The sequence below is a fragment of the Loxodonta africana genome, chromosome 3 (assembly GCF_030014295.1).
Source record: "Loxodonta africana isolate mLoxAfr1 chromosome 3, mLoxAfr1.hap2, whole genome shotgun sequence".
Lineage (NCBI taxonomy): Eukaryota > Metazoa > Chordata > Mammalia > Proboscidea > Elephantidae > Loxodonta > Loxodonta africana.
The window spans coordinates 180,198,423-180,222,503 of record NC_087344.1 but is presented as its reverse complement, the minus strand read 5'-3'; the positions used below and the strand labels follow the sequence as shown (position 1 = coordinate 180,222,503).

At 47.8% G+C, this 24,081-nt stretch overlaps 3 protein-coding genes across 8 annotated transcripts; 1 reads left to right on the top strand and 2 right to left on the bottom strand.

The window, feature by feature from the left end:
• Nucleotides 1-73: 73 nt before the first annotated feature.
• C3H1orf54 (chromosome 3 C1orf54 homolog) lies at nt 74-13,996 on the bottom strand. 6 transcript variants are annotated; one of them, XM_064282519.1, is made up of 8 exons: nt 13,838-13,996; nt 10,345-10,409; nt 8,919-9,002; nt 8,426-8,484; nt 7,398-7,508; nt 4,308-4,415; nt 2,332-2,430; nt 1,635-1,716 (listed from the first exon to the last, which is right to left on the bottom strand). In XM_064282519.1, exons 2-7 carry the CDS (start codon nt 10,388-10,390, stop codon nt 2,335-2,337), a joined length of 504 nt encoding a protein of 167 aa, XP_064138589.1. In that variant the 5' UTR covers nt 10,391-10,409; nt 13,838-13,996; the 3' UTR covers nt 1,635-1,716; nt 2,332-2,334. The 6 variants fall into 6 exon arrangements, 4 of the variants coding, with proteins under 4 accessions (XP_064138589.1, XP_010587788.1, XP_023403151.1 ...); XR_010321535.1 differs by lacking the exons at nt 4,308-4,415; nt 13,838-13,996 and adding an exon at nt 4,925-5,011; XR_010321536.1 differs by lacking the exons at nt 1,635-1,716; nt 2,332-2,430; nt 4,308-4,415; nt 13,838-13,996 and adding exons at nt 74-376; nt 642-834.
• On the top strand, nt 13,238-16,861 carry APH1A (aph-1 homolog A, gamma-secretase subunit). Its single transcript, XM_003409499.4, has 7 exons — nt 13,238-13,574; nt 14,128-14,298; nt 14,462-14,535; nt 14,775-14,897; nt 15,050-15,177; nt 15,562-15,685; nt 16,019-16,861. The coding sequence occupies exons 1-7, from the start codon at nt 13,462-13,464 to the stop codon at nt 16,081-16,083; spliced, it is 798 nt and encodes a 265-aa protein (XP_003409547.1). The 5' UTR covers nt 13,238-13,461; the 3' UTR covers nt 16,084-16,861.
• On the bottom strand, nt 16,859-23,552 carry CA14 (carbonic anhydrase 14). Its single transcript, XM_003409500.4, has 11 exons — nt 23,159-23,552; nt 21,112-21,132; nt 19,757-19,936; nt 19,236-19,378; nt 18,921-19,016; nt 18,720-18,786; nt 18,382-18,539; nt 18,152-18,272; nt 17,901-17,921; nt 17,706-17,790; nt 16,859-17,583 (listed from the first exon to the last, which is right to left on the bottom strand). The coding sequence occupies exons 1-11, from the start codon at nt 23,211-23,213 to the stop codon at nt 17,517-17,519; spliced, it is 1,014 nt and encodes a 337-aa protein (XP_003409548.1). The 5' UTR covers nt 23,214-23,552; the 3' UTR covers nt 16,859-17,516.
• Between the last annotated feature and the right edge of the window lie 529 nt (nt 23,553-24,081).

The following is a 24,081-nucleotide window of genomic DNA, read 5'->3' as shown; positions in this document are numbered from 1 at the left end:
TCCATTTGCTACAGCACACAGGGGCTGGGCCAATAAGGAGGTAGCCAGGTGATGATTGGCTGCAAGGGAAGCATTCCGTGCTCCGCCCCTACATGAGACTCCGGGAGAGGACCCGGTGTTGAAATGAGGGGGAAGAAAAAAGAGTGGAAAATAAGGGAGAAGAGGAAGAGGGCGGAGCCCGTGACCTTAAAAAGGATGGTGAAGCGCGGGAGACCCGCGGCTTAAGTGCGCAGAGACTGGATGTACAACTCCAGGGGTGCGCCTCGGGACCTGGACCCCCCCCACCCGACCCCGGCTCCGCCTCTGTAGCCTCAGCCTTTTCTGTGAGCTCCTCCGCTCACGAGTGCAGCACGTGGAACCCATCAGCGACTGGTGCCTGCAACGTGTGTGAGAGAATGGATGTGTGACACTTTGTATCTTCTCCCTCTGTAGGCGGCCTAGCACTCGTGACTCCCCTTCTCTGGTTTAGCCTCCCCTCCTCCTCCCTCTCCACCAAGTTGGGTGCCTCTTGCTCTGCTGACTGAGGAGGGTGGGGACTGCCGCCGAGAACACCGTGTCCTCTCCCGGGCGCCCGCTGGGGCGGCTTCTCCAGCCCTTTCCTTACATAACCTGCCACGCACGTTACTAGCACAGATGCCAACCTGCCACGATTCTGGAGGTCAAAGCCGAACTTGGTTGTTCCCGGCTTTTCTATAGGGGCTCTTCGAACTCTGAGCCCTAAATTCTCTGATTCCGAGTACTGGTAACGTAGAGGGGTAGGTCTTCAGTCTCCTAGAATATGGCTTTTTCCAGCTTCAGTTTCTTCATTTGTCCCTTGGAGAAGATTCGACTAGACTTGAAGGTGGGGAGGAAACAAGTCCGGAGTTTACAGACTCAGAGTAACTGGGAACTTACATTCGTTTCCTCTTGCAGTATTGAAAGAAAACGGTGGGGAGAAGGGGAGCGGAGCCCTGCACTCTGGGCTGAATGAAGATACTACATCAAAGAGACCGCAAGGGGGCAGTCCAGTTCTGGTTAGGGTCCCAAAAATAGAGGGGGGGGGGAGTCTGTCCCTACTCTTAATTTAAAAAAAAACTGCAAAGTGTCGTTGTGGAGTGGGGAGGGGGTAGGGGGGAAGATGTGAATATTTGAAATCTATGCTCAGTAGTTTTTAATGTTGTACAGGTGTTAAACAATATGCTTTTTTTTTTTAAAAAAAAAGGGGGGGGACTTCTAAATAAACCTCAACCCTCTTTCCCAAAACAAAGTGTCTGAACCTCATATATAATAAATAAAACAATAGAATTAATGGACACTAAATAAACCTGAAAGTTTGAGAAGAGCAACCACAGACAACATACTGGCTTCAGACCCAAAGAGTTAGGACAATGTAACTCCTTTTCTGGGATGGCACCCTGGTGCTTAAGAGCTCGGCCAAAAGGTTGGCAGTTCAAATCCACCAGCAACTCCTTGGACACCCTATGGGGCAGTTCTGCTCTCTCCTATAGGGTCGCTATGAGTCATAGTAGGCTCCACAGCAATGGGTTTTTTGGCGTTTAACTCCCGTTCTAACCTACCCTTCCCATTCCATTCCCAAATCCTCGCTGTTGTGGCTTTAGAAGAGGCCCTCATGAAGGATTAGGAGAATAACCAGATTATTTAACTTATTCTTTATTTTATCTTCCAATTTCCTTCTCCCAAATTCCCATCCAAAGAGTTGTACCAGCCTTCTCTTTCCTAAAAAGCAAAGAAGAGTGGGGGAAAACAGGATCAGGGGGTCCAGGAAGTCCCTTCATGCCCTCCCCCACAAGCAAATTCTCTAGATTTCATATTCTGAGCTGGTGGTATCTCCTGGAAGAGGTAGTGTCCCCTCCCCTCCTCACTCCTCTTCATACCCCCATAGTTACATATAATACAGTTTTCTCCTCCTTCCTCCCTTTACCCACTAGCTCCCTACTGCAGGGAACCACTAGGCCATTTGCCTTTAGACTCTGTGGTTGTAGGGCCTCGCCCATTTTACCCTCTGACACCTGCCAGGCCTTAAGCCAGGGCCAGGCTGGAATCTCCAGCTCTGATTCCTCCAGGCCGAATGGAAACCTGGAGAGGTTTCTTCTCCATTCTTTTTGTCTCTGATCTAAGAGGTCCTGAAGTCCTCCCAGCTCAGAAAAATTAGTGACTCATAAAAGTCTTTGCCTCAACATCTCCCAAACAGTTTTCTTACCGCTTTTTTAAAGTTAGACAATAAGGTTTTTTTTTTAAAGTGATCCCTCTTAAATAACTGATAAGTGACCAGGCTGGAAACACTGGCCGGAAGTACTGGTAAAAATTACTTCACAGCGACTGCACTCTCACCTTCTATGTGAAATATATCCCCCCCTGAATGAGGGCCCAGGACAGGATGAGGGGAACAGGACTCTGCAGACTGGACACAGCATCATTCAGATCTGGACTCTGCTAAAATACAGACATTCTCCCACAGCAGGCCAGTGTCATCCTCCCTACCTCCCATCCCCACCCCAGGAAAGACAGCCACCCTCTTGACTCCCTCCTCTGTCTCCATTTCCTCCAAGCTTAGAGACAGATTCAGCCCTCCTCCCCATCACCAAAAGAAGTCCGTTCTACAGTGCCTTCCAGCCACCCCTCACCATACCAGTGTGGTATTCAATGATAAAAAAAAAAAAAAATTTTTTTTTAGTGTGTTATCTATTATGTGCATGCCACTATGCTAGTCACTGTGTTAAAAAAAAAAAAATCCACTGCTGCCAAGTAAATTCTGACTTATAGTGACCCTGTAGGACAGAGTAGGACTGCCCCATAATGTTTCCAAGGAGCATCTGGTGGATTCAAACTGCTGTTTCGGTTAGCAGCTGTAGCACTTAACCGCTACGCCACCAGGGTTTCCAGTCACTGTGTTAGATGCTATCAAAAAAACAAAACAAACCCATTGCCATGGGTTTGCAGATCATTATGCTGCTGGGCGGGTTCAAACTGCCAATCTTTTGATTAGTAGCTGAGAGCAAACTGTTTGCACCACCCAGAGACCTTGCTAAGTGCTATAACCAACATCAAACCCACTGCCGTCTTGTTGATTCCAACTTATAGAGACCCTGTAGGACAGAGTATAAGTCTCTGAGCCTGCCCATAGGATTTCCAAGGCTGTAATCTTTATGGAAGCAGACTGCTGCATCTTTTTCCCACAGAGTGCTTTAACCACTATACTACCAAGGGTCAAGCTAGTTGCTATGGGGAGATATAAATACGATTAAGACATGTCCCTGACCTCAAGGTGTTTGCAATCTAAAAGAAGACTGTATATTTTAAAAGATTTATCTATCCCTGCTAGCAGTCTCGGCCTTTCATTCCTACTAGCTCCTCTCATCTGCATTCAAGGTCCTGCTGACCTTTCCTGTTGTTGCTCTTCTTTCACCGCCAGATTTCTCAAATTGGTATCTACTTTGCCTCCATTTCCTCATAGTCTACTCTTTTTCTAACTCCACAAAAATCTAGGTTTTGCTGCAACCATTTAAATTAAAACTATTTTCCTTGGGGTTACCAATAGCTTCCTTATCCTCCACCTCTTGATAGCTTTTGACTGATTATATTCATATTCAACTTTCTCTTCTAGAATTGATAATATACAGTTGGCTACCTGCTTCCTTCTCTAATCTGTCCTTCTGTATTTCCTTGGTTGATTCTTCTTCTTCTTAACTACAGGCACAGTCACTGGCCTTCTGGTCTTCTGTGTGAACTGGCTCTACTGGGCTCATCTACCTTCGTAACTGTGACTTTGCACTTAGAACTCTAGCCCTGACCTAGTTCAGCTACCTTTAGGACATCCTCACAGGACTGTCACCATAAATTCACCCTGGCCAATACCAAATTCATATCTTCCCTCTGGCCTCCCACAGTTCCCATTTTGGTAGACCATTTTCCCAGATATCCATGTTCAAAACCTATGTTATTTTAACTCTCTTCTCATCTATTCATTATATGAAATTATCACTGAAGCAAGGCATTTTCTTCAAAATAATTGTCTCTCCTCCATTCATAATGCCCTTGTCATGGATTGAATTGTGTCCCCCAAAAATATGGGTATCAATTTGCCCAGGCCATGATTCCCAGTATTGTGTGGTTGTCCACCATTTTGTCATCTGATGTGGTTTTCCTATGTGTTGTAAATCCTACCTCTATGATGTTAGTGAGGTGGGATAGGCAGCAGTTATGTTAATGAGGCAGGACTCAATCTACAAGATTGAATTATGTCTTAAGCCAATCTTATTTGAGATATAAAAGAGAGAATTGAGCAGAGAGACAGGGAGACCTCATACCACTAAGAAAGAAGCACTGGGAGCATAGTGCGTCCTTTGGACCTGGGGTCCTTGTGCTGAGAATCTCCTCGAATGGGGAAGGTTGATGACAACAAACTTCTTCCTGAGCTGACAGAGAAGAGAAAGCCTTCCTCTGAAGCTAATGCCCTGAATTAGGACTTGTAGGCAACTAGGTGGTGAGAGAATAAATTTCTCTTTGTTAAAGCCATCCACTTGTGGTATTTCTGCTACAGCAGCACTAGATGACTAAGACAGAATTTGGTACGGAGAGTGGGGTGCTCCTCTAACAGATACCTAAAATCTAGAAGTGGTTTTGAAACTGTGAATGGATGGAGGATTCAGAAGGAAGTGAAGAGAACTGTTAATATCTGAGACAGCACAGATGGTGAGGAGCATCAGCAGAGAACTGGCAGCAGCAGAGGACCAGGAGCAGCAGAGAACCAGCAGCAGCAGAACCAGGAGACCAGCACCAGATAGCAATGGAGCCTACCCACAGAGCAAGAGAGCTGAGTGCCTTTGCGCAGGAGGCTTCCTGGTGGAGTAGGGTGCCTGCCAGCACTTATCAGTGGAGCTAGCCTTGCTGACCCACGGAGCAAGAGAGCTGAGTGCCTTCTGACCGAGGTTTACTGGCAGAGTGGGGTGCAGGGCAGACGCAGGTGAAGAGGCCCAAGGGTCCAAGAGGCCAACGAACCAGGAAGCAGAAGCTGAAGAGAAAAGGAACACAGGAAGTTGAGCTCCCTCAGTACCAAAGGGTATGGCCATGACCTCTGAGGTTTCAAAGGGTGGAGCCTGTGGTGTTTCTAAGGGTAGAGTCACCACTCAGGTGGACTAGGAGAACAGTGCGCCTAAAGCCGAGGGAGGAAGTTGCTGTCCCAGTGGGCCTGGAAGGTGGAGCTGAAGCCCAGAGCCGAGGGGCCCCCACTCAGAATCCAGAGAATGTGGCCAATACCTAGAATCTGAAGGGCAGGGCCAGTGTGTAAATAGTCTCAGAGAACAGAGGATTATTTTCAAGCCTTGAGGGCCTATGTAATGTGTTCTGCTGACTTGCTTGGTGCCTATTATCCCTTCTTTCCCTCCAATTTCTCCCATTTGTAATGGAAATGTCTAGCTTGTGCCTGTTTCATCATTGTACTTTGGAAGCAGATAATCTGTATTCTAGATTTCACAGATGAAGAGGAATTTTTGGGTTTTGGAGTTGATGTAAGATTTTGCTATGATATGATGGAGTGAGTATGTTTTACATGTGGCAAGGACATGAATTTTGGGGGGCCAAAGGGTTAGAATGTCATAGATTGAATTGTGTCCCCCAAAAATATGTGTATTAATTTGGCTAGGCCATGATTCCCAGTATTGTGTGATTCTCCACCATTTTGTCATCTGATGTGATTTTCCTACGTGTTGTAAATCTTACTGCTATGATGTTAATAAGGTGGAATAGGCAGCAGTTATGTTAATGAGGCAGGACTCAATCTACAAGATTGGATTGTGTCTTGAGCCAATCTTTTGAGATATAAAAGAGAACTGAGCAGAGAGACAGAGGGACTTCATATCACCAAGAAAGACGTACTGGGAACATAGCGCATCCTTTGGACCCAGGGTCCCTGGGCTAGAAACTCCTCAACTGGGAAAGATTGATAACAAGGACCTTCCTCCAGTGCTGACAGAGAAAAGAAAGCCTTCCCTTGGAGCTGATAGCCTGAATTTGGACTTGTAGTCTACTAAACGGTGAAAGAATAAAATTTCCCTTTGTTAAAGCCATCTGCTTGTGGTATTTCTGTTACAGCAGCACTAGATGACTAAGACAGTACTTAATAGTTCGTTTCTGGAATAATGCAAATCTCATGAATCTCTCTCCACTCTCTTGCTTCCTGCATACAGCCAGGTGACCAGGCTTTCTAAAATACCACTTTATTGTGTCTTTACCATATTGAAGAACTTACTAGGTTCCCTATTTCTTTCTTTTTTTAATTTTTATTGTGTTTTAAGTAAAAGTTTACAAATCAAGTCAGTCTCTCATATAAAAATTTATATGCCTTACTATATACTCCTAATTGTTCTCCCCCTAATGAGACAGCACACTCTGGTTCCCTATTTCTTATGAAATAAAGTCCAAACTTCAGTCTGATACTTCAGACATATTATGATTTGGCCCTATCTTGCTTTATGTGAAATCACTAAGGGAATATTGTTCCTATTGTTAGTTGCCATCGAGTTAATTCTGACTCATGGTGACCCCATATGTGCAGAATAGAACTGCTGCATAGGGTTCTCAAGGCTATGACCTTTCAGGAGCAGATTGCCAGGCCTGTCTTCTGAGGTGCCTTTGGGTGGGTTTGAACCACCCACCTTGTGGCCAGTAGTTGAGCACTTAACCATTGCACCACCCAGGGACTCCTAAGCAAATATTAGGAGTCTTGTAAATTTTATATTTTCTTAATTTTCCCACTGCTTCCCTCCATATACCCTCTCATTCGAACATACCCTACCTAGTCACTAGATTTTCCATGCTTGTTCTAGACCCCTAGCCTTCTACTAGCCTCTTTCACTCTTTGAACCACCCTTCCTCCTGATCACCATCGTCTCACAAAAGCCTTCCAGACAACTGCAGCCTATACTGATCTCTCCTACTGCCTAAAACACTTGTCTGTGGCATATACTCTCAAATTTATATGTAATTTAACATTGTTACAAACCTTTTCGTTTTGTTCTAAATGTTTCATATGTGCAAACTTGCATTTTATAAAGTACTCGAGGAGAATAATAATATCACAGACTTATTTTTCATAATCACCAGCATCCTCAGCTGTCTTAGGCATAAGTTACATATGCATTAAGTACTGTTGAACTTAAGTTTAACTGCATCGAATCTTCCTAGCGTTGTGTATACAGGGTTAGTATTAAATCTCAGTGAAAACTATGACAGCCAAGTTGAGATGAACATCTGCCTTGCACTACTTGTTATTTAGTTCCTGTGTCCACTGAAGCCTGGATCTCCGGCCCTCCCTCTGCTCCATGTCACCATCCCTGGGATCTATCCAGGGTGAGGGATACGTCCATCAGTCTTCCTCCCCCCATCCCCAATTCACTCACTGGTTCCATAGTCACTGGTTTCCTTGTTACAGGCTTCAGATGGTCTTGACGTTCTGTCTCAAGATTAATGTTAGTCTCTACTGCTTCCGTTACGTCCTTATCCAACCTGTTCTGCCCTCCGTGGGAATGAAAAACAGAGTTATATCCTTAAACCAACATCCTGATAGAATCTCTTGTTGCTTGCATTTTTTTCAACTGTGTTAAATATAAACTAAAAATTAATGGCCATTTTGCCAGGTGTAAAAACCTTTCTTAAAACAGATCAATCAAAATGGTCATTTGTAGCAGGTGCAATCCTTGACAGAACAACAGAGAATTTTCAAAGTGTTCTAACTGTAAAAGCTTTCTAGAATGACCTTGATAATTAAAAATGTTTCTGACTCACCATAATAAACTCCACCAATTCTCATCAGACAAGTATAACTATAAAACAAATGACAGGAAGACTTCTACGTTTCAAGATCCTCACTTTAAATAATGACATACCTAAAATCCAATCAAAAGACCAGAATAGACACAGGCATACACGGAGGAACGCAGATGCTACGGGAGGGTAATCTGTAAGCCAAAGAACACCAAGGAACCAAGGAATAGCCAGGGCTCTGGCAGGCCAAGACCCTGATTTGGACTTTAAGCCTCCTGGACTGTGAGAAAATAAATTTTTGTTCTTTAAATCCACCTACTTGTATTTCTGTTACAGCACTAGTAACTAAGAAACCAGCCAGTAAATTCTACGTATAAGATTGAAAGACATATAAACCAGTTACGCTGGTTAAAAAAAAAAAAAAAATTCAATCATTATTACTACCCTATTAGAAACCCCCTAACTGCCTTTAAAAACCCTGTATTCACACTACTTAAAGGAGCACCTTGCAACTTTTTCCTCAGATGCTCCCTGTTTGAAAACGGCTTCTTGCCTCAATAAACCCTATTAATTCTAACTGATTTGTTGATCAAATTTTTCTTTCTACAACTGTTTCCTCAACTGGCCCTCTGCATACAGACTCTCAGAGGGAGGGGTCACTCACCAGCCTGTCCTCTGACTCAAACACGGAGTAATCAACGGTGAAATTTGCACCAAGGTCATCTGGGGAGCAGAAAAAAACAATCAGTAGTAACAGAGGAGAAAGGGTAAGACTGGATTCAGAAGTGAGAAAAGGAAGAGATTGCTCAGAGAACTTCAACTTGTTCACGTTGTAAAATGTATTAGTATAATCCAAATCCAATTAACTTTAATGTCCAAAATGTTTGTTGAATATGCACACATTTATATTTTTTACCTGGTATCTAAAATAATTTACAGATTTGAAATTTTTCTAATTGTTTTAACCAGTGTCCAAAGAGTCAAAAATCGCTAGCTTGAAAAATAACCTCACGAGTCTTGATAATCTTTGCTCATACCCAAATCTCTCTCTGACTCAGTTGCTCCATTGAAAAAAGCAAAGGGCAAAAGTCTCAGAACCAGGCATTCTTAAAGCCCTTCTTCATGCTGCAAAGGGTCAGAGCCTTACACATACTCACCGTAATTGGGGGTGACAGTGTAGTAGTAGATCACCTGATAATAATCATCCTCTTCCAGTATTTCTTCATTCTCATACTCTTGTCCTGTGGGGACAAGAACTAGTAGTCAAAGGGCCTTTGGAACTTCTTAGCAACAGAAAGACACCAGAACTTAATTCCAGCACTACCAGTTCCCTTTCTCTCTGCCTCCCCTACAAGAGTCATGTTATCTCCCTGCCTCTATACCTCTAAACCCTTTCTCAGTCTCCTGGGCTCCATTTCTGTGATGAGGCCTGTTACTCTACACCCTTTTGGATCTAGGAGCTCCCAGAACAGAAAATGGGTCCCTTCACATACTGTAAACCCAAAGATGGAACTAAGCCTGAAAAAAGGGAGTAAGAATCAGAGAGACCAGAAATTAAAAATTCCAACTCTTCTACCCAGTATGCTCCAGAACGTATTGTATTTGTGTGAAATCTTGTTTTATCAGTGCCTCATAAGTAACGCGCACAACACATACACACATCTTAGGCTTTTGGAGATTTGGATTTTAGTTCTAGCTTCACTGCTAACTAGCAGAACAGGCCTGGACAAGCTATTTAACATCCAGTTTCTACGAATGAATCAGCTGTACTAAACGATCCATCTTCGTTAGTTTTTCTTCCTTTCCAAAACTAAAACTATGTGGCTTTGATATGACTCAATCAAGAAATCTAGGCCTCCTGCTGAACACTCCCCTAAGCTCCTTAAATGGTCTCCTTCCAACTCCAAGCTAAAGACACAAGAATATGGAGGAAATGGAAACAATGAGACGCACCTGGCAGACTGGGGAACAAAGAGGGGAAGGAGCCAGCTACTCTTGGGACCCTGTCCCTGAAGGCAGTCAGTTCTTCACTGCCCTAAAGGCTGCAATGATGGGCTCAAACACAGCAAAGACTGTGAGGATGGTGCAAGACCAGTCAGTGTTTTGTTCTGTTGTTCACAGGGTCGCTATGAATTGGAACTGACTTGATGGCACCTAACAACAACAACTAATACAACGTTTTTCTTTCAACTTTCTGAAAAAGGGGATATCCTGCCTTCCCTCACTAGTTTCAGGCTGCCCACCTTCAAAGAGTTCACCTCTGTCCTTCGCTCTCACTTTAGTTCCTCTGATCATGTTCAACTCTGTGGTGATGGAGAACTGAGTTCAATCTTGCTAGGACCTCCCCATGTCTGGGGTTCCAACTCTCATCAGTCATCTCTTCCTTGACAGGATTCTATTTTTCTCTTTTTCCTGTTTCTACCTTTCAGACATCTCGTCTCTCTCCTCCTCCTCCCCACTGAACACAGGACTCTAGCACAGATAAGACTGGATTCCATCTCTCGCCCTCTCCTCGTTTTTTTCCCTCACCCCATTTATGGTAGAAGACCTGACCCAAAAGTTCAGGGAGAGGAGTGGACTTACCCAGGATAAGTGGCACAGCAAGGATGGCTACAAAGAGGACATCCATTCTGGATTGTGCACTATAGCTGTGAAAGTAAAAAAAAGGAAATTACAGCATTTCCCACGAGAAACTTACCCCGCCTACCCTCCACCCCCACCCCCAAAGTGGGAGGAAGCTACAGCAACTCTTCTCTCAGGGGACAGAATTTCCCGCCCACTTGCAGACTGACTAGATCATCAGTCACTACCAGTCCTTGAAAGAGCTGCCAAAAAGTGGATTTCGATGTTCATTGAGCTCCCCCAGCTCTGGATTAGATCTATCCATGCCTCCTATAGCTACTGCAAACAACAGCCTACCAAGAAGTTTCCCCTCTCCTAGCTTTTCCTTCCTCCTTCCCAGGCCTCACAAAAACTCACTCTCCCTCTTCCTGTCCCTAACTTACTGTCACCATACAAAGTTGTCCTTCTCTCTGAGGCTTAATCATAGTCTCTTTCATCACAGTTGAAATGTTCTCAGGAAGGGGTGAGAGTTTTTCTAGATTGAAAATAGTCCCTTCCCTCTGCCTGTCTTGGGCTATGGAGAATGGCAGCACATAGTGTATAGCTTGTGATAAAAATCTCTCAGCCAGGGCCAGTTATTTCCTCTCTAGTAAGTACTGACCTCAACTTCCTGGACATAGGTTGGAAGAAGGAAGGAAGCAGATAGTCTCTTTCCTTGCTGCAGATGCCACACCTCTCATTTTCATTCACTTAATGTGTTCATTCCACCGATAGGGGTAGAGTTCATCTTATCCTTCCCTCCGCTTTTATGTTCCAGTTTTCATTTAATTCAGAAACATTTATTAACATATATGTCAGGCAGTCTGATAGGCTATTCAGGATTCACAAGCAACGGGACAAGAAAAGAATACATATTGTTGTTTTTTTTTAAAGGGGAATTAATAAGCGACTATCTACTCTCCGCCTACTACAAGCCAGGCACTATGCAAGTCTCTGTGGAAGCAGCCACAAACAAGATAGATTTGGAGCTTGCTTTATCGGTCACAAGATGCTGCGGTAAGGGCTCAAAGGAGAGATATTATCGCAACCCTCTCTCTTTGCCCATCTCAGCCTGATAGGCTCAGAAGCAGGACACACTGGAGTCCTGAGCACTGGCCAGGACACTCTCACCCTCTCAATGCTATTAGAGGAGGATTTGCTTGGCAGCTTTCTATGTAAATCTACACAATTTATCTATTCATTCAATTTCTTTCAGAATTTCCTAGAAAAAACTTAAAACACCTATGTGGGTGTACATACATGCATTAAATCATAGATAACTTCACTTCCAGCCTCTCTTTTGAAAAATTTAAAATTCAGGTGTGCCTGACAGCAAAAGCATTTAAACTCCTCTCTCCTTTAACCACCGCCCCCTCCTTGGGATAGGGGTGGAAAGGATGGAGAATAGAAGGAAGCCTGGTTCTCTCTGAACAATTTCTATAATTTTCTGGTACTTTGCTCTCTCAAAAACACTATTCCAGATTCTCTCACTTTTCCATCCTGAGACTCCTTTGCCTAAACATCCTCCCTAAGGACTGACTACTCCCATCCAAATGAAGTTACAACACCCTCCTGTCTTAGTTATCTAGTGCTTCTGTAATAGAAATACCACAAGTGGGTGGGTTCAACAGAGACAAGTTTATTCTCTTACAGTCTAGTAGGCTAGAAGTCTGAATTCAGGGTGCCAACTCCTGGAAAGGCTTTCTCTCTCTGTCCGCTCTAAAGGAAGGTCCTTGTCATTAATCTTCCCTTGGTCTAGGAGTCACTATGAGTCGGAATCGACAGGACAGCAGTGGGCTTAGTTTTTGGTTTGGTCTAGGAGCTTCTCCACGAAGGAAACTCAGGTCAAAGGGATGCGCTCTGCTCCTGGCACTGCTTTCTCAGTGGAATGAGCTTTCCCTGTCTCTCTGCTCACTTCTCTTTTTTATATCTCAAAAGAGACTGGCTTGAGACACAATCTAATCTGGTAGATCTTATCAACATAACTGCCACCAGTCCATCTCATTAACATCATAGTGATAGGATTGACAACACAGAGGAAAATCACATCAGACAAAATGGTGGACAATCATATAATACTGGGAATAATGGCCTAGCCAAACTGATACACATTTTGGGGGGGACACAACTCAATCCATGACACCTCTCCTTCTAATTTAACCTTCTTTCACTCTAATATGGAACCCCTCTTTCTTCCCCTAGACTGAGGAAAAGACAACACTGAGGTTCATTTTCAGAAAATAAATAAAAGAAGCATGACTTGGGGTCGTGTCGTTTTCCTTTAACCTCATTACTCTAACAGAGTTTTAACTCCACAATCCCCTCTAAACAATTTCCTAAGACTGCTCTCCAAGCTCCTCTTGCTTCTCTGTAATGAAGGCTTCTTTAGTAATATACTGTACCCCATGTTTCCTACTAGCCTGTCCAAAAAGCTCCTACTTTTTTTAGGTCTAACCTTCATCCCTTCAGCGGCAGCTCTAGCCCATTTCCTCTCATTCAAATTAGAACAAGACTCTTCTTTTCTCCCCGCCCTATTCCTGTACGATCTTTGTTTTTCTCTCCTAGATTTAAACAGGATCTTCCTCCGTCTGCAGTCCTCCAAAAAAAGGTAGGATTCCTACCATCCATTCCCACAAAGTAACTGAAAGAAACCACGGCCGAGGCGGAGCGGAACCCAAGAATCCGTTCCCACGCCCAGCCCAAACTCTTTTCCGGGTGGGGACCACTCCCAGGACGGGGGGCTAGGGCTCAGAAAGGCAGGGGCACTACAATTCCCAGCAGGCCCTGCGGCCCAGGCCCCGCCTCCGCAGCCCCGCCCCCGCCAAGTCTCCACTGGCCTTCGAGGGGTGGGGATTAGATGGGAGGTGGCCATGGGGCTGCGGCCCGGGGTTTGTCCTCAACTCGGCTTCCGTAGAGGAAGTCGCGCGGCCCTTCATTTGGGGTTTCGGTGCCCCCTCCCCTTTTCCCGGGGTCTGGGGGTGACATTGCACCGCGCCCCTCGCGGGGTCGCGTCACCTCCCTACACGGACTCCAAGCCGGCGCACTCCTCCCATTCGCCTCCTTGGGCCAGGCCTCCACCCCGCCCCCAGCTGCCCAGCCATGGGGGCCGCAGTGTTTTTCGGATGCACTTTCGTTGCGTTTGGCCCGGCGTTTGCGCTTTTCTTGATCACAGTGGCTGGGGACCCGCTTCGCGTTATCATCTTGGTCGCGGGGTGAGTGGGGTTCGGGGAGACGTGGGAGGGCTTCGAAGAGAGAGATCCGAGAGGGTCTGGAGCAACTGGGGCGAGCCTGGGAGCTTGGGTTGACCGAGACAAGTCGGAGGTGGAAGTTGGAAAGGGTCGGTCGAGGGTGTGACGATTTGTCCTTTCTCGCAGTTGGTTTCCGCCTTCCAGGGATTGCACAAATTCCTCCTGTACTCCTCCCGGCTACGTCAGAGGAGGCCCAAGGCCCAGACTCGTGAGGGGTCTGTACTTACCTCGGCCGACCGAGTCAGGTGCCCCAAGGGAGGACCCAGGAATGGATACCTCGACCTTTGCTGCTCTCACAGTCTGGCCCTCGTGTCTCTGAAGAGTCTTTAATCAAATTTCTACCCCTTCCCCTGTGTCTAGATCTCTACGATTGCATCCCTACCCGATCTGGTCCCAGTCTCTGACCATCCGGAAGTCTGACTTCCACTTATCAGGCTTCAGCCTTGGCTGATAACCCCTCCTTGGTATTTTGGCGGCCCCTACCCTTTCCTGTCTGATTGCCCTTGTCTCTCCTCAGGGCATTTTTCTGGCTGGTCTCTCTGCTCTTAGCCTCTGTGGTCTGGTTCATCTTGGTTCATGTGACTGACCGGTCAAATGCCCGGCTCCAGTATGGCCTCCTGATTTTTGGTGCTGCAGTCTCTGTCCTTCTGCAGGAGGTGTTCCGTTTTGCTTACTACAAGCTGCTTAAGTAAGAAGATGGGGTGGCCTGGAAGGGAGAGGGGCAGAGGATTGCAATATGGGAACAGCCCCTGGGTGGTGGTTTGGAGGAGGAGGCACTAAGGGAGGATGTTAGAGGGAAAGGAGCACCCCTGCCTTCCCCCTCATGTTTCCCCCACCCCGCCCCACCCCAGGAAGGCAGATGAGGGGTTAGCATCGCTGAGTGAGGACGGAAGATCACCCATCTCCATCCGACAGATGGCCTACGGTGAGCCAAGGGAGAGGAACTGGAGGAAGGAGTTGGACACCCCCCCGCCCCCCAGCCCGGGAGTCTCTAAACATCCACGTGTCCTCAGTGGCTTTTTGTTTTCCTTCATACCTGGCCTCCCAGGAGAGATGGCTGGAGGGAGAGTAGGCATGGGAGAATTGTGTATGGGGATGGGGAAGGGTCACTGGTAATCCGGCTGTAATGATTGCTGACATTAATGAGAACCTCCCTCCCCCCAGTTTCTGGTCTCTCCTTCGGTATCATCAGTGGTGTCTTCTCTGTTATCAATATTTTGGCTGATGCACTTGGGCCAGGTGTGGTTGGGATCCATGGAGACTCACCCTATTACTTCCTGACCTCAGGTAAGACCCACTCCCTATCTTGCCTTTATACCTCACCTCTCCCTGGCTCTGATCTGACTAATTGGCCTTTCCTGGGAGACTTCCTTGGCCCAGCATCTCAGGAGTCTGGCAGAAAATCAGGGTGTGTCTCATCCCCATCTTTTTCCCTGCAGCCTTTCTGACGGCTGCCATTATCCTGCTCCATACCTTTTGGGGAGTTGTGTTCTTTGATGCCTGTGAGAGAAGACGGTACTGGGCTTTGGGCCTAGTGGTTGGGAGTCACCTACTGACATCAGGACTGGTGAGTGGGATGGGGAACGTATACCCTCTCTTCTTAACATTTTAAAACTTACGTTGGGAGGAGGCAGGAAGGTGAGTCTTTAGGGGTAACTCACCTCAGAACCAATTGTATAACCTGCTTTGGAGATTCTCTAGGGGAGGTGTTTGAATGGATTGGTCCAACTAATGCAGATGACCTGAGGTGAGCAGGAGTGGTAGAAATCTCTGAGGAAGCTGAAAATCAAAAGTGTTCTTGTCTACAAGATGCTGGTGCCCTGAAGGACTAGGGGATTTGAGTGAGCTATCTGCATTGGTCTGGATCAAAGGCACAAAGAGAGCATAGGGATTAGGTGTGGGGAGGAGAGGGAGAATATAATCTCTTTTCCACTCTTACCCCCATCCCCAGACATTCCTGAACCCCTGGTACGAGGCCAGCCTGCTGCCCATCTATGCAGTTACTGTTTCCATGGGACTATGGGCCTTCATCACAGCCGGAGGGTCCCTCCGAAGTATCCAGCACAGCCTCTCGTGTAAGGACTGACTACCTGGACTGATCGCCTGCCAGATCACCCACCTGCCTGCCCACTGCCCATGACTGAGCCCTACCCTAGCCCACGTCCATTGCCCTCCATTCTGTCTCCTCGTCGGTCTATCCCACCACCTTCAGGGTTTTGTTTTGTCCACTCGTGACCTTTAGTCTCTAGGTTTTACCAGGAGCAGCCTGGGTTTAGCCAGTCAGTGACTGGTGGGTTTGAATCTGCACTTATCCCCACCACCTGGGGACCCCTTGTTGTCCAGGACTCCCCATGTGTCAGTGCTCTGCTCTCACCCTGCCCAAGACTCACCCCGCTTCCCCTCTGCAGGCCGACGGCAGGAGGACAGTCGGGTGATGGTGTATTCTGCCCTGCGCATCCCACCCGAGGACTGAGGGAACCTGGGGGGTACCCCTGGGCCTGGGGTGCCCTTCTGATCTCCTCGCTCTGTATTTCTCCATCTCCAGTTCTGGACAGTGCAGGTTGCCAAGAAAAGGGATCTAGCTTAACCATTGCCCCGGAGATGAAACTGATGGAGGCTCAAGGGTAGATGGGCTCTGAGTTTCCCAGTATCCTCTCCCCAGACTGGACATCTTGGTCTTTTTCTCAGGTCTGAGGGGAACCATTTTTGGTGTGATAAAGACCCCATACTGCCTTTTTTCTTCTTGAGTCGGGTGGGGAGGAGGGAGGTACGCTGGAATTCTTCTCCTAACCTCCTTGGGCTAGGTTTTCCCTCCTCAGATTCCCCCTCATGGCTGGGCTTATATCTACCCCCCTTTCCCAGGCCCTGAGGGAAAGGAAGGAAGTGCATGTTTGGGGTTGAGAACTGGAATTACTGGAACTAATGGTTTTAACCTCCTCGACCACCAGCACCCCTCCTCTCCCCAAGGTGAAGTGGAGGGTGCTGCCATGAGCTGGCCACTCCAGAGGTGCAGTGCCGCTGTAGGAGTCACTACCATGACATCGCAGGGAAGGAGGGCAGATTTTTTTCTAGTTTTTAATTGGGTTGGGGTGGGCGGGGAGGTTTTCTATGAACTGTATCATTTTCTGCTGAGGGTGGAGTGTGCCATCCTTTTAATCAAGGTGATTGTGATTTTGACTAATAAAAAGGACTTTATAATTGCGGGGGAACTTGGCTTTTAAGGGTGAGGATAACATGTTAATTGAGATTTCTGCCCTCTCGTGTTTCTTGTCCAGCTTCCTTCTTAACCTGGCAACCCCTGGTCTCTTCCAGGCATAGCTTCAGTTCCAGGGCAGAAACCTGTGCTGGGAATTTAACACATCAGAGACTTGGGGCTATTTTCCAGAAGTGGATCTTCCCCTTCCAGGACTGGGACCGAAGGGGTTAATCACCCATGCTTCTTTTTCCGCTATCCTTCGTCCACCTCCACCATCTAAGAGATTAAGGAACTCTCTCACCAGAGGTGGAGTCAGAAAATTTAATTTCCAAATATACTGAGCAAAAAAATATAACTCTAACAACAGCCACCCCCTGTCCTAAGAGGAGACCCTGCAGTATGTCTAGAGAAAGGGACAGAAAGGTGAGGGAGTCAGGGGACTTTGGAATTCCCCTACAACTAATGAAGTTTGCCGTCTGCATTGACAGCACAGGAATCTCCTCATCTCCTGCATGTTTTGAGAGGGTGAAGGCTCTGCTATTCTTCCTTGATTGAAAGCCTGGGTCCATGCATCTCTGTAGGGGATGTCCAGAGGAAGGAGGGGTGTCTGCCCACTACTCCTATAGCATTTATGGCCAATCCCTGCTCCCCATTTTAGAAGCTCCCTGATAGGCATGAAGAGAAGGCATCCAGGATGTCTGAGATGGAGTCTATGCTTCAGTGGTGGCTTGTGCTGAGGTGAAGACTACACTTTTCTGGTTTCTCAGCCTCTTCTTCCTGAAAGGGGGAAAAGTTCATGGAAATGACTAGTGTCCTAGGTGAAGCAGATTAGAGGGGCAATAGGATAATGGTTTTCAATAGAAAAGAAAGGACTGGGTGTATAGAAAGTAGAACCTCACCGAATCTTTCTAACGATGAAATAAACGGCCAGCAGAAGGCAGAGACAGCCAGCCAAGATTCCCACACCTAGACCCAGCATTTCACCTGGGGAGGTAAAGATGGAAGGTGTCAGCCTAGCATTGACACCTTTATCCCACTTGCTGAAGTCACTCCCCACCCCCCACACCCCCAGCAGCTGGGTAGGATTGCCTTACCTGTGGTATATATGGATCCCACTATAAGGCAAGAAAACCTGAGTCAGTGGGACTTCAGATCCCCATCCCGGCTGTGGGCAGCATGCTCTGCTTCTGTGCCTGGGAAAATCACCTGGACACCAGGGGTTGGGGGTTGTCCCCAGTCCAAGCAAGTCCTGGAGACACCTTCCCCTCTTAGCCTTTTTCCTTCCCAGAGGCTCCCCAATGCCTGCCCTTTGAGTTCTCCAATTTCCTGTCTCTTTTTAAGTCACCTTGAATGAAAGAAGCAAAGACCGATCGCTGATTGAGAGGCTGGGGAGCTCGGTAGTTCTGTACCAGGAGCTCGGAGGGCTCCTCTTCAGTGGAAAACAATGTCTCCTGAAGCTTTTCCAGCTGAGGAGCAGAACAGTAGGATTAGGGAAGAAGGGTCACTTTGGGGAGTGGCAAAGGGGTCTGAGGTTACAACTAGGTCTGTCTGCTGCCTCACCTCTCCACCACTCACCTGGCCCATCGAAATCTGGGCCCTTCCACTGAAGACTGTCCAGAGCACACTCTGGTAGCAAGGGGGCGTGGTTAGCGAGCCATTGTAACGGAAGAACCGCCCCAGCTGTGGGGGGAGCAGCTCTCTCATGTTGAAGGGAGGCACTGAGGTCTTCTGATCTGGGGAGAACAGACCAGGACTCATCTTCCTCTCACTGGCCCCTAGCTTACTTAGACAGGGCTCCCAGCAGCAAAATCCCCCGGCCCCTAACTTGCCTCATTTCAGGTCTCTTAGGCCAGTTTGGAAGTTTCCCTAAAGTCTAATCTCACTTCCTCCTACTGTAGATTTTTAGGGCTCACCTTTGTGCCTGATTTCATGCAAGTGACTCAGAATGTGCTCATACGCTGGATTCTTGGTCTCTCCCACCTAGGAGGGAATGAAAGGAAGAGGGTTTGGAGTAAGAGTCCATGTACAGAGTAAATGGACAGACATGGCAGAACAGGACTAAAGAATGCACAGAGAGTGGAGAGAGACCTAGGGAAGGATTTGGGGCCACTGACCTCAATTAAGATGCCCAGGACAGCCAGGCCCTGAGGCCTCTGAGCAGCCTCATTCAAGTTGTCATAGGAATCAGAGTCATAATGTACAATGTGGAGCTGAGTGAAGGCAAAAGGAATTGAATCATTTAATGTTTCACTTCCCTTTCCTAGTCCTTGATCTTAATCACTCCCACCCCCAACATCCCCTAAGTCTGTCTCACAAAAGTTGGTCTTATTTCCCCACAGTAACTTATCTCAGTGTTCAGATTCTTCTTGTCCTCAGCACTGACCAGCCCTGAAACTGTGTCCCAGTCCAAGCTCTTTGTACCCTGGTACCTCTGCAGCTGTGGCTTCACTGTTGATCTGATGCTCTGACCCCCCTGGGGACCCTTTCTGACCCCAGTGCAAGTGGAGTTGAGCAGCTACATATCTTCGGGGAAATCCTTCCAAGTACAGCGTAGGGGGCAGAGAGAGTTGCACTGTGAGGAAAAGAGAGCAACCTAGAGTTGGTGGAAGAATGTGGATACATTCCCAGCCCTGGGTTGCCATCATTTCTAGGGAGATGTAACCAGCTTTTTCGGTCTCCCTCCTTTAATAGCACCCTATTCCTCCAATGGACCAAAGCTTTCCTAGCACACTCCCCCTTTTCCCAGAAGGGATCAAGTCAATGCTATGATACTAATCCACCCATAAAGCTTGAACATAGACTTTGAATTTCTACCTCGGCCATAGGAGCCTGATCCCCATTCTTATACCCCATATTCATGGTTGAAACCTGAGAATTCAGAAGTTAGGAGAATGCTTCTTTCTCCTAAATCCTAAGATTGGACCTGGAGCCTACACCTTGGAGCTCTTACCTGTGTGGCCATTATTGTGTAAGTCCAGAGGCTCAGTGCCAGGCTGGTCATATCCATGAGGCTGCAGAGCAGGCAACTCAGGGTCAAATGTCACACTGTCTGTCTGGATGTCGATGGGGGACTGGGCATTGCCTCCACATTCAGGGTAAGAGGCTGGCCAATGATCCTGACCATGTGGGCCTGGTGGGGGTTACCAAGGAAATTTGTCCTGCTCTCCAGCCCCAGCCACCCTTCTCCAGCACCCCCTTCCCACCAAGTTACATATCTGTGGGGGTAGAAATGCACTTCCCACCTCCACACCCAGTTAAGACCCCAATTGTGCAAGGTGGGTGAGGTAGGAGTCCCTGCTGGACTTTAGGCTGCAGTTCCCCTCACCTATCCAGAGGCAATGATGATTCCCCAACTCTCAATAAATGGGGGGTGGTAGCTCTTTCACTTACCTGTAGTTTAAGGACAAGAAAGCTGAATGAGGAGAGGAGGGGGATGGATAGAAAGCCTGCATACCCTAAGAGATGGGATTGGCAAGTAGGAGTAGGAAAACAGGTGAAATAAAATGAGCCTAAAGAGATCAGCTCTCTTTGGGGTCCCCTTCAATTGGCCTTGGGATTCAGATGTCCTGACTTTCCATCCTTCATTTCTTGCTCTTACATTGGGCCTCACTTTGGCTCTGGAGTTTGGTTAAGTCATTGATCAAAGGACAAAGGAATTGAGCTCCATTTTCCCCAGGGTCACGAACTACCCTGCCAGGGTCTTCAGCCTTGACATCAAGCTCTGTCCCAATTCACAGTTCAGGTTGGGCAGGTGGGATCAATTCAGATAGAGGGCCAGGAGGGGAATTGGCAGCTAAGCTCAGGGTTCCTTTCCCCACCTAGTTTCCTTTCCACTCCAGCTCCCTCACTCCCACATAGATTTACTGAGGACCTACCTAGCTTTTCTGCCCAATCAGGAGATGCCGGATTCGATGGTAAGAATAGGGTCTAGGAGCCATATATGCAAAACCCAGAGCACGAGGAGATGGGGAAGGAAGGGAGCTGGGGTGAGAAGCTAAAGAAACCTCTCCCTGCCCACACAATATTAATCTTCCTGCCAGGTGAGGAGGTCCCAGGAGCCCTGGTAGTGCGGTGGTTATAAAGCACTTGGCTGCCAACCAAAAGGTTCAAAAACACCAGCTGCTCCTCATGAGAAAGATGTGGGCAGTCTGCTTCCGTTAAAATGTACAGCCTTGAAAACCCTTCGGGACAGTTCTGCTCTGTCCTGTAGGGTCGCTATGAGTCGGAATCAACTCGATGGCAGTGGAAAGAGGTCCTAGTGTGAAAGGGGCAGCAGGAGGAAGGGCCCTCGGGTTCCGTTCTTACCCTCGTAAGTCCAGTGTTGACCTGCAAGGCAAAGTTATTTGGGTCACAGCCAGCGCAGCATGGGGCAGAGCTTTGGCCGCAACGCACCCCTCCCTCGGGCGCAGCTCCACCTCCCTCTCTGCTCCTTCACCTTCCTCCACTCCAGCACTTCCCAGGGGAAGCCCTGAAACAGGACACTTCAGTGGAAAGGTCGGGGGGCCTATTTAAAATCACCAGCCAGGCTGTGCTTGCTGAGTAAAGGCGAAGGAGGAATGTAAGGAGATAAAGCCCAGGAACTAAAATTAACCTGGATCCAATGTGCAGTCAGCCCAACCCTTACTTTTCTCCGACCTGTGCCAAGCCAATCTAACACTTCAGAAAGTTAGGATGGGGTGGGGTAAGGGTGGGGGCAAAGTGTTTCGAGGAAAGGGACTAGGATGGGGAGGGAAAAGAAGTTCAGAGTAGGGGGGTACCACTGAGAGGAGGGGGAGGGGGGTTATTCATTTGCTCCAAAGCACTGTGTGAAACAAAGGCAATGAGCTGTAAATTAACATTTCAGTTCTCCCTTTCTGGCCCCGGCAGCCCTAGAGGAAACCCCATGATGGAGCCTCTGCTTCCTAGATTCCCAGATAGTTAGGGAAGGGTGGGAGTCAGGGAAGGGTCTACTTTAGGCTGAGGGTGGTGGGTGGGCACAGGCTGCCAGGCTGGCAGGGCCATGATGAAAGTGAAGCACTTGTGTCTGGAAGAGAGAGCTGCCAGCTGGGTCACGTGCCAGGTTCTGGTGCAGTCCTGTTTCAGACCAAAAGTCCTAGGGGTCTGCAGGTGGAGCCCCCACCCAGGGCCAAACTGCTTCAAGGGGGAAAAGAGAGGCCTTCTAGTAGGTTTTCTCCATTATTCAAATTGCTAGAAACTGGAGGAAATTCTACATTCTCCCCTCTCTTTTCCTTTTATTCTCTTAAATTCCACAAACTCCTAGATGTCCTGGATCTCATCCTCCGTGTGTTCTGCTGACCTATTCTTCAGTTAAGAAACCTCTGAAAAGCAGCCTAAGTGAGGGCTGGAAGCAGCCTCTCATTTACCAGCTCTGTGGGATGCCCTGAAACCTCAAATTCCCTGATTTTGCACAGGCTGACAACCTTACCCTTCCCCTCCCACCAAATCCTCCCTGATTCTACATCTCTTCCTCCTCTTTTCCTATTTTTTTTTCTTTTTCTTTAGATGCAATTTGTGACTGTTTGTATTCCTCCATTCTTACATCATCCTCTCTGCACTCCCTTTCTCCTCTCTAGACCCCCCCCCATATGTCCTTCCAACAAACCTTAATTATGCACCTGTTATGTGCTGGATACTGCATGGAGGCACAGGAAACACAAAAATGAGGTGTAGAGTCCCTGGGGACACTCCTGAATTGCCTTGGCCTTTTTTATGTGCCTAAGAGCCCCCTCCTCATCTCTGGGGGCTTCCAAAAGCCCTTTGTAAAGGGCTGAATAAATGTTGACTATTACTGCTACCGCTTTCAGGAAAAAAAAAACTGGGAAATCAGTTGCTCCATGGAATCAAAAAGGGACCTTTGGCATGAGGTTGTCAGTAGGGGATCAGGGTCTGAGTTAGGCAAGAGATGTCGAGGACGGCTAGAGTATGGCTAGAATCAGATTCAATTACTTCCCCCCTCCCTCCCAATCAGCCCTCTATCCTTTCGCTCCAGACCTTCTTGGATCCCTCATTGAAGGAATTTGGAAATAAAGAAGGCCAGGAGGGCTGCTTCAGACTAGGACAGTAGGGAAAATAGCTCCGGAGAATCTGCAGCCTGCAAAAAGATTCCTACACTTGTGTGCATAGATAAGCTGGTCCTGGCTAGTTCTCTCCGGTGCCCAATAACAGCAAGGCTAGCGAGGTGGAGAGAAAAGAAGGGGATTGGCCTTCTCCCACTCCTCTCTTTTCTTTCCACCCTTGAACTGTGACTACTCCAGCCCCTAGGCTTCCTTTTATACCTCCTCCTCCCATTAAACACACATGGTGGCATGTGGACATAACACAGACAGACACACAGACATCCAGATGTACCTACCCCCATCTGCAGCCAGGATCCAAATCACCTCTAGCAGGAGGTTGAAGAACAGCATGTTATCCCAGGAAGGGGCACAGGGGACAGGGAGTTTGGGACTAGAGCAGGCAGAGAGAGAGAGAGAGAGAGAGAGGATACAGAGAGAGAGAGAGAACAGAGAGACAGACAGAGAGGAGTCCCCGGTGTTGAATGAATTTATCTCTTTATCTCCTTCTCTCTGGTCCTCTCTGTGAGTCTCTACAGACTTCCCGGCGGATTTGGTTTTCAGTGGGTACCGTGGGTTTCTGTGTTTCCAGGGAAAACCTCTTGCGCCCCGCTTTCTGCCCTGTCTTTATCTCCCTCTGCAGTCCCCACTCCACTTGCTGGCCAGCGACTTCACAATTGCCTCCCGCTTTTAAGGTGGCTCTGGACTGGTGTACGGGGGGGGGGGGGGGGGGCAGCTGGGCTGCTGGTGAACAGCTCCTTAAATAGCCCATTAGGCATGCTGGATAGCCCTGCTTGGAGCAGTGAGCCAGCGGAGGGTTTCACTGGAGCCCTGGCCTGGGCTCAGGGATCCCAGCTGGGGTGAGCTTTTCCTTCCTCTGCTCTTCACACAGACACTGCTCAGACGGGTGTTCCCCGGAACGGGGATGGGGCGAGGAAGGGCCTGTCGGGGTCCAATCCATCCCCCTCAAGGAAGCACCAGATTCTTATCCCCCTAACTGGCTTCTCTGAGGAGCCGCTTCCTAGGTGGTATGGGGCAGATGGTGGGGGACCCGTTCCCAATCCTCTGTGGAATCTGAGGTGCCCCGGAGTAGGAAGAGGTCAGAGTTAGGAGATCGATAACAAGCAGGATTTGGGGGCTGAGGATGCTGTTGGGGGGTGAAAAATCAAGGACTGAAACCTGGGTTGTGGAAAATAAAGGATAGAAGTGAGGTGAGGAGAAG